Source organism: Tachyglossus aculeatus, chromosome 3, assembly GCF_015852505.1.
Source record: "Tachyglossus aculeatus isolate mTacAcu1 chromosome 3, mTacAcu1.pri, whole genome shotgun sequence".
NCBI classification, from domain to species: domain Eukaryota; kingdom Metazoa; phylum Chordata; class Mammalia; order Monotremata; family Tachyglossidae; genus Tachyglossus; species Tachyglossus aculeatus.
The window spans coordinates 98,870,372-98,880,430 of NC_052068.1; the positions used below are offsets into that span (position 1 = coordinate 98,870,372).

Consider the following 10,059-nt stretch of genomic DNA (forward strand, 5'->3'; position numbering starts at 1 on the left):
CTCTTGGAGGAGATGAACCTTCAGTAGACCTTTGAAGTGGTGAAGAGTGCTTGTTTGGTGGATTTAAGGATGGAGGGCACTCTGGGCCAGAGGTAGGACATGGGCCAGGGGTCGATGATTGGACAGGTGAGATCAAAGCACAGTGAGAAGTTTAGCAACAGAGAAACAGAGTTTGCAGGTTGGGATGTAGAAGGGAAAGAAGGGCGATGAGGATGGAGAACTTTGAAGCCAATAGTGAGGAGTTTTTGTTTGGTACGGAGGTTGATAGACAACCACTGGAGATTTTTGAGGAGGGGGGTGACATGTCCAAAGAGTTCCTATAGAAAGATAATTAGGGCAGTAGAGTGAAGTATAGACTGAAGTGGGGAACGGTAGGAGGTTGGGAGGTCAGAAATGAGGTTGATGCAGTAAGCCATTCGGGACAGGATGAGTGATTGTACTTACATGGTAGTAGTTTGGATGGCGAGGAAAGGGCGGATCTCGGCGATGTTGCGAAGGTGAGACCGGCAGGATTTGGTGACAGACTGGATATGTGGGTTGAATGAGAGAGCGGAGTCAAAGATGACACCAAGTTGTGGGCTTGTGAGATGGGAAGGATGGTTGTGCTGACCACAGTGACAGGAAAGTTTGGGAGAGGACAGGGTTTGGGAGGGAAGATAAGGAGCTTTGTCTTGGACATGTTGAGTTTTAGGTGGCAGGAGGACATCCAAGTAGAAATGTAACATCCCAGTAGAGTGAGTCACGTCCAAGAACTTGTATAGTGCTCTGAACACAGTAAGCATTCACTGAGCATTGAGAGGCTCCAGGTCCAGCAACTTAACTAAGAATCAAGATTCTGAGATTGTTCAAATTCTACCTTTGCTACCCACACCTTAAGTAACCTTCATGGCTGTACACTTAGGATAATTATAGGAGGACATTGATGTTTCAAGGATATTTGCCCTTCTGGAACAATGAGGAAACCCAAACCCTAAGAAACAAGACTGAAACTTTTTGGTGTCCTTTGATTGGAATTGATTGGATCACACCTCTGATTGAATCCTCCCTTAGACTGAAAGCTTCTTGTGCTTAGGGAACTTGCATATCAACTCTGTTGTATTGTATTCTCCCAAGCACTCTGCATATAGCAATCACTCGACAAATTCCAATGATAATGATGAGGATGATGATGACGATGGTGATAATAATAATAGAAGGGCCTCTGTCCACATGAACCCTAATGTGCAAACCTATGAAGGACCCCATGGTTTCCTGAAGTTGTGTTAGACTGTAGCTAGGATTATGGAAGAACATTTCATAAGCAGTCAGTAGTGGTATTTTCTAAGGGCTTACTATGTGTCAAAGCCTGTACTAAATGCAGGGGGTAGATTTTGTACAATCAGACATACAATCCTTGCCCCAAATAAGGCTCACCAAAGGCTATAAAATTCCCAACTTCCCTTGCTAGTCTATTTTAGTAGTTTAACTTTCTAACTTCATACCAATTTTCCAACCCTTTCATATTTGAATGATGAATGAGAAATGGCATTTACCTATCTACAAATTATCATTTATTTTAATCACTTTTTCCCCCTCTAGCCTGTGAGCTCACTGGGGGCAGCGAACATGTCTAGCAACTCCATTGTATTGTACTCTCCCAAGGAGTACAGGAGTGCAGTGCTCTGCATACAGCAAGTGCTTAATTGACTGATTTGAATAAATGCCACTTGGCCATATCCCCATGCTATTATTCCAAAAGGTTTCCCCAAGATGCCTTGCTCATATGCCAAGTTCAATCAATGACATTGATACACATCATTGTTATACACTGTTATGCATCATTGATATTTATTGAGCGCTTACTGTGTGCTGAGCACTGTACTAAGTGCTAGGGATTGCATTGTTGTACAAGTCAGTTAAGGAAAATTTGCATTATAACATTCACATGTTCTAACACTGCACATATGCACATAACTGTTTTTTCTGTATCCAAACAAGCTAACACTGTCAGAGGAATGCTTCCTAATTCCCCTAAAGGATCCCATTTATCTTTCCCTTTCAGCCCAATTCTTTCGAGCGCTTTAGGCTCCATCTTCAGCAAATGGGACCTTCCTGTCTTCACATTGCCTTTCAATATCGCCATGTCCTTGTATCTGGCGGCCACAGGACACTACAATCTTTTCTTCCCCACCACCCTGGTGCAGCCAATATCGGCAATGCCCAACATCACCTGGTCCGAAATCCAGGTGCCCCTGGTAAGTGGCACTGAAGGTATGAGAAACTTGAGGATATTTCACAAGTTTGCACTACTACTTAATAATAATAATAATAATTATAGTATCTGTTCAATGCTTACTTTGTGTCAGGCACTTTTTTAAGTACTGGGGTAGATACAAGATAATAAGGTTGAACGCAGTTCCTGTCCCACATGCTGCTCAAAGTCTTAATCCCTATTTTACAGATGAGGTAACTGAGGCATAGAGAAGTTAAGTGCCTTGTTCAAAGTCACAGGGCAGACAAGTGGCAGAGTCTGGATTAGAACCCAGGTCCTTCTGACTCCCAGGCCTATGCTCTATCCACTAGGCCATGCTGGGCAATTGCAATACATTCATAATTAATAACTTCTGATTGAGAGGAAGAGAGATAGGACTGTAAGATCTTAGTGGGAAGGGAACATATCTATCTACTTTGCTATATTGTACAGCGCTTCTTATCAATAAATATAATTTACTGATTGATTGATACTTCCTCTGACACAGTTATCTCCTGGTTTTTCTCCTACCTCACTATCCATGACTTTTGACTCTTTCGCTGACTCTTCCTCTGCCTGAGGGTGTCCTTCAAAGCTCAATTCTGAATCCCCTTCTCTTCCCAGTGTACATTAACTCCCTTGGGGAGGTCATCTACTCTCGTGCTTCAACTACTACTGCCATATGGATGATTCCCAAATCTACCTCAGTAGCACTTACTTCTCTCTTCTTCTGCAATCTCACATCTCTTCCTTTACTCTGGAACTTCTCTACATAGATGTCCCACTGGCACCCCAAGCTCAACATGCCCAAAACTGAACGCTTAATCTTCCCTCCTAAATCCTTTCTTCCAAATCAGTTTCTCATCCCTGATGACAACTCCTCATTTCTCAAACCTGTAACTCTTGGCATTAACCAGGACTCCTCTCTGTCTTTTAACCCTCATATTCAGCCTGTCACCAAAACAAGTCAGTCCTTTTCTTCACATTTCCATAATCCACCCATTTCTTTCCATCCAAACTGCCTTCTCTCAGACCACCCTGCCTCTAGTCTGTCCACTCTCCAGTTCATACTTCACTCTACTGTTTGGATCATTTTTGTTTTGTTTGTTTTTGTTTTGTTTAATGGTATTTGGTGTTCATTATGTGCCAAGCACTGCAGTAGATACAAGTTACTTAGGGTAGATATAGTTCATGTCCCACCATTTTACAGATGAGGTAACTGAAGCACAGAAAAGTCAAGTGACTTGTCCAAGGACACACAACAGATAAGTGGCAGAGACAGGATTAAAACCCAGGTCCTTCTGCCATACAGGCCCATGCTATATCCACTAGGTTACACTGCTTCTCTCTGTTTTTCTAAAACATCCTTTTGCACACATCTCCCCCATCCTCAAAATCCTCCAATGGCTCTCTGTTCCTCTCTACATCAAGATGAAACTCCTAAACTTCAGCTTCAAGGCACGGAATGAGATCTCTTCCCCACTTTTTGTCCTCACTCCTCTTCCACTAAACTCCAACTTGCAAGCTCCTCTCCTCTCAAGCCAACCTACTCACCATGCTTCATTCATTCTCATCTCTCCCACCACCAACCTCTTGCTCACTCCCTCCCACTTCATATCCAGCAGACCACTGCTCTCCCCATCATCAAGGCCCTTCTGAAATCACATCTCCAGGAGGCCTTTCCTGATTAATTTATCTTCTCCCAAACTTATTTTTCTTCCTACAGCTCCTTCAGCATTTTGAGTTTTGAAGTCCTTATGTACACACACACACACATACACACACACCCCTCCCCCCCACCTCCATCTCTGTGAATTCTATTGCTTCTTCCTACTTGTAATATATTTCAATATCTTTCTCCCTTGTTAAGTTCCTTGTAATCTCCTTGAGGGCAGGGGTCATGTTACTAATTCTACTGGATTCTCCTAAGAGTCTAAGAGTCTGCACAGAGTAAGAACTCTATAAATACTTTTGATTGATTCAGATTTTTTGAAAATATCCATGACAAAAGATATCAGAAACATGCTCTTCAACCCAGGCTAGTTTCTCTAGCCATATAATAACTACTAGTAATTACAGTGTTTGTTAAGCACTTACTATGTGCCAAGCACTGCTTTAAGCACTGAAGTAGATACAAGGTTATCAGTTTGGACGTAGTCCTTGTCCTGCATGGGACTCACAGTCTAGGTTGGAGAGGGTGGGATTTAATCCTCATTTTACAGATGAGGAAACTGAGACAAAGAGAAGTTAAGTGACTTGCTTAAGGTCCCACAGCAGACAAGTGGAGAAGCCGGGAATAGAACCCTTGTCCTTCTGACTCCCAGGCCCATGCTTTTTCCACTAGGCGTCACTGCTTCTCAGGCTTCACCACTTCTCTGCCCACTAATGGTATCCCTCCCCAGACTGTGATCTTTGAACTACAGAGAAATTTTTCACTTTCTATGTTTTCATTTCCTAGCCTAAGAAAACCTTAAATAATCTAAGCGTGCTTTTTTTTTAGATTTTTCAACATTCTAGGTGTAATTGTCTTCAGAACATTCTGTCACTGGAAGAAAATATATTTTCATCATATTTTTGTGACTATAAATAAAAGGACCTAAAGATGTATCGCTCTTGAATGTTGGTAACATGGGAACAAAGGCTGTAAATATTTTGTAAGCATCTGTCTATCAACTCTGTACTCTCCCAAGTGCTTTGTAAAGTGTTCTGCACACAGCAGCACTCAATAAATACAATTGAATAAATGAATGAAACAAGATATGCAAATATGCTTTTCCTTCCTTTTTTGCAATTAACCTGGAGAGAACTTTCATTGCAGATTGCAGTAGCAAGAGAAGACTTGCCACAGAGCAAACATGTTATTTATTCCTCTTTTCCTTCTATAATAAACTTTAACTTTTCTGGTAATTACAGTTGCTGAGATCCATCCCCGCTGGAGTCGGTCAGGTTTATGGCTGTGATAACGCCTGGACCGGAGGCATTTTCCTGTTGGCTTTGTTTATATCCTCCCCGCTCATATGCTTGCATGCTGCCATTGGCTCCACTGTGGGGATGTTAGCAGGTACCCTGAACTATCTCCAAGCTTATTGTCGATCTATCTTTCAATCCCCAGATGAGTTGTGTTTCAAAGTATGACCTCTGCATATGCCTTATTTTGAGTAAACTATTGCCTATGTACTTGGATCTGTATCTTTCAAGCACTTGATATTCACTCCACCCTCAGTCCCACAGCACTTATGTACATATGCATAATGTATACAGATTAATATCTGTCTCCCCTCTAGACTGTAAACTTGTTGTGGGCAGGGAAATTTTCTACCAATTCTGCTGTACTGTACTCTCCCAGTTGTTTAGTACAGCACTGTGCACACGGTACATAATAAATAAACACCATTGATTGAACTAACATTGCAAGAAGGGAGAATCTGGTCTAAAACATGTGGCTAGCCCCAGAAAAAATTAAAAGAAACTCAGCAGAGAGATAAAAGACATGCTTCATACTAAATCTCTGACCTCCTTTGCAGGACTTACCTTGGCCACGCCGTTTGACACAATCTACTTTGGCTTGTGGGGCTTCAACAGTGCTCTGGCTTGTGTAGCAATAGGAGGAATGTTCTATGTCATCACCTGGCAAACACATCTTCTGGCAATTGCCTGTGGTATGTACCTCAGAACTGAAAATACAGAAAGTATCTATCACTCTTTCTTGCTCTTGACCATCCAGTCTATTTACATATCTACATTTCAGTGGTTTCTTAAACATATAGCATCCATTGTTTCAGGCTCTAAATATTCCACAATGGCTGGGATATTTTTGTTGGGAATTTTTTATGGTATTTAATAAGCATTTACTATATGCCAGGCATTGTACTACGCACTGGGGTAGATACAGGCTAATCAGGTTGGACACAGTCCATGTCCGACATGGGGCTCCCTATCTTAATCCCTATTTTACAGATGAAGTAAATGAGACACGGAGAAATGAAGCGACTTGCTCAAAATCACACAGCAGACAAGTGGGCAGAGCTGGGATTAGAACTTATGACTGCACTTTTGCATGTACTTTTCTTGACGTTCCTCTGTACATGCCTTAATTATGATTTTTTATATCTATTCTTTCATATTTTCTATATAATTCCTTTAACACAATTCTGGGTGCTGCTAAACAATGGAGGGCATCTACATCTGCCATTCTGGAAGAGTTCATGAAGGCCAAAAAAGCATTTTCAGAATCAGGACAGCAAACATTAGCTGGAGCGAGCTCATACATTTCGTTTTCTTTAGCCAATTCTAAATGTAGAACTGATCCCATTACAACTTAACAATTCCTACTTCCCTCCCTCCAAGATGCTCTCCATCACCTCGCCACATCCTATCTCATCTCCCTCCTCTCCTTCTACAGCCCAGCCCACACACTCCACTCCTCTGTCACTAACCTCCTCACTATGCCTCGTTCTCACCTGTCCTGCTGTCGACCCCTGGCCCACGTCTTACCCCTGGCCTGGAATGCCCTTACTCCACACATCCGCCAAACCTAGCTCTCTTCCTCCCTTCAAAGCCCTACTGAGAGCTCACCTCCTCCAGGAGGCCTTCCCAGACTGAGCCCTCCCTTTCCCTCTGCTCCTTCTTCCCTCCCTATCACCTCCACTCCCTTCCTCTGCCCTACCCTCTTCCCTTCCCCACAGCACTTGTGTATATTTGTACTTATTTATTACTCTATTTATTTTATTAATCATGTGTATATAGCTATAATTCTATTTATTCTACTGGTATTTACACCTGTCTACTTGTTTTGTTTTGTTGTCTGTCCCCCCCTTCTAGACTTTGAGCCCATTGTTGGGTAGGGACCATCTCTATATGTTGCCAATTTGTATTTCCCAAGAACTTAGTACAGTGCTCTGCACACAGTAAGTGCTCAATAAATATGACTGACTGACTGACTGAATGAATGAATTGATTTCAAAGGAATCTTGGGTTAGATCACCTCCAGGAGGCCTGCATTAGGATAAAAGACCTAACCTTTCAACCCATAATTCTTAATTACCCCATTTTCTTTTGGAGCCATTCCACAACACCAGCTTGAAATTCTTTAAAGCCCCACTTTTTGATGCCTTAAAGTAGATATTAAGAATGCACACTTCACAAAGAATCACCATGACATAAATGAAGAGGTGCCTAGCTTACATATCTGAGGAGATATCTATGTGGTACATAGACTCTTCCTTCATTTATTTTTAAAAAGTTAAACCTGTGTGATTGAGTGCAAGTGTCACGCAGTAATTCATTCATTCATACGATTGAATAATAATTATAATAATAATGATGGCATTTATTAAGCGCTTACTGTGTGCAACGCACTGTTCTAAGCACTGGGGAGGTTACAAAGTGATCAGGTTGTCCTACGGGGGGCTCACAGCCTTAATCCCCATTTTACAGGTGAGGTAACTGAGGCACAGACAAGTTGTAACTTGCCCAGAGTCACACAGCTGACAATTGGCGGAGCCAGGATTTGAACACATGACCTCTGACTCCAAAGCCTGGGCTCTTTCCACTGAGCCACACTGCTTCTCTATGAATGAACCACTGTACTAAGTGCTGGGAAAGATGCAAGTTAATTAGGTTGGACACAGTTCCTGTACCTTAGGTGGCTCACTGCCTAAGTAGAAGAGAATAGGATTTAACCCCCATTTTGCAGATGAGGAAGCTGAAGCACAGAGAAGTTATGTGATTTGCCCTAGTTCTCGCAGCAGGCAAGTGGTGGAGCTGGGATTACAACCCAGGTCCCCTGACTCCCAGTCCTGTGCTCTCTCCACTAGTCGCTTCTCAGTAGCTCTTTTAGTGTCTCAATGAAATGGAAAAGACATTATTGTGTCAGTATTGCTTCCTGATGGTCTCAAGCTCTGAATTCAGTAAAATCATTCTTGTGTTGAAAGATTAAACAGAAGAAAATATGGAAGTAGTAAGTTAGAGGCATCATTAGAGCAGTGACATAGAACAAACACGTAACTTATTTTTTCTTCTTTTCTCAGCATTCTTTTCAGCTTATCTAGGAGCTGCTCTTACCAATATGATGTCTGTGGTAAGTTGGGTTTTTTTTTTAAATGAGTATAATCTTTAACATTATAGAGGGAATATTCCACATGTACATTTCTAGAATTGCAGCCACAAGCACTGAAGTCACAATTGAGTGCTCCCTGTGTGCAGAGCTCTGTATTAAGCGCTTGGGAGAGTGCAGTACAACAGAGTCGGTAGACACAAGCCAGGCCAACAAGGAGCTGACGATCTAGAGGTAGAGACAGACATTAAAATAAATCACCGATAAGGGTACTGATCTGTTAGAAGCTGGATTTATTCCATGGACTGGTCACCCAAGGAACAGCCAGCAAATCTATCCAACATCATTAAAACATCCTTTCCCCAGGTCTTGGCTTTATTAACTGATTATTTGTATTTCTTTAACCTGAAAGAAACTTTTCTTTTCTAGTTTGGATTGCCCGCCTGTACCTGGCCCTTCTGCCTCTCTACACTCACCTTCCTGTTACTGACGACCAACAACGCTGCCATCTGCAAGTTGCCGCTCAGCAAAGTCTCCTACCCAGAAGCCAACAGAATATATTATCTGTCCCAGGAAAAGGGCAGAAGGGCCTCTTTAGTAACCAAGTATCAGGCATATGTGGTTTCCTAAAGCAGTTTCAAAGAAACTGGGAAAGAATGGTTACCTAAAAACGAATCACCACCCATGATTTTTCTCCTCTTAAAATTTCATTGATTCCCCACTTCAGCTGTTTCTATGATCCTACCAAATGAGGTATACACCATAAAGTTAATTCTATGAAATATACTTTTTGTCTTACCAGAGAAATGTCATTTAGTTTCCTAAAATGCATCCTCCTTGCTGATAGTATTCTGATGGATTAGTGCTTACCTTTGAAGTATTGCCCTAGAACAATTAAGTTTAAAAGTCGAAGCTGAACCCTGGGTAAAATAGCACCAGAAAGACTGAAGGAGATTTTCAAAAGCTAATGAGAGGCTAATACGTTATTGATTTAGGTATCCAGTAGTAAGAATTTAAATTACTTTCTGTCCTACCACCTGCTCAGGTCAATGTAATCCATCTCAAGGAGAAATGGTTGCTTTGATTTACACAAGAATTATGAACAAGACCACTTTATAGCAAATTAAGGGAAAAAACATATTCAAGTCAAATAGAAGTTGGAGAAGAGAATGCAAAACTTTTTTTTAATGATATTTATTAAGCCCTTACCATGTCCCCGTAACTGTTCTAAGCACCAGGGCAGATACAAGATAATCAGGTTGGACACAGTACCTGTCCCACATGGAGCTCACAGTCTTAATCTCCATTTTACAAACAAGGCCACTGAGGCACAGAGAGGTTAAATGACTTGCCTGAGGTCACAAAGTCTGTTCTGGGGGGACAGAAATGACTAATAATGAATACTGAATCTAGCTTCAAAATATTCAAGGTTCACCTTCTTCTCCAGTTCTTTATAGCCATCAAACTTCAGAATGGAGAAAAGAAAAAGTAAAGAATGGTGTTTTGATGCTGTTGATTAATACTTTGCAATTGAATATTCCTGAGGAAACATATAGTTTCCATTTCAAATCCACTCTACTCAAGAACCTAAATGCTGACTGCCAATTTCAAGTGAATGAGGATATGAGGAAACCCAAGTCACTGAACTGAACTCTTACCCCTTGTACCTTAGGATCTCATCTTTCAAGCCCCCCGGATTACAGCCAGTCTTAAATGAATTAAACCAATTCATTCTTTGACTCATAATTTTGATCATGTGCTCCCTCCTCAGGAA

At 41.5% G+C, this 10,059-nt stretch overlaps 1 protein-coding gene across 1 annotated transcript in view; it reads left to right on the forward strand.

Annotated features, from left to right (window-relative positions):
- The window catches only part of SLC14A2 (solute carrier family 14 member 2), a 64,827-nt gene extending 55,912 nt beyond the window's left edge, over positions 1–8,915 (forward strand). The window contains exons 15-19 of the mRNA XM_038743652.1: positions 2,042–2,234; positions 5,144–5,291; positions 5,755–5,889; positions 8,260–8,309; positions 8,715–8,915. Of these exons, the coding sequence (XP_038599580.1) occupies positions 2,042–2,234; positions 5,144–5,291; positions 5,755–5,889; positions 8,260–8,309; positions 8,715–8,915 (727 nt within the window). The remainder of the gene's footprint in view (positions 1–2,041; positions 2,235–5,143; positions 5,292–5,754; positions 5,890–8,259; positions 8,310–8,714) is intronic.
- Positions 8,916–10,059: the final 1,144 nt, after the last annotated feature.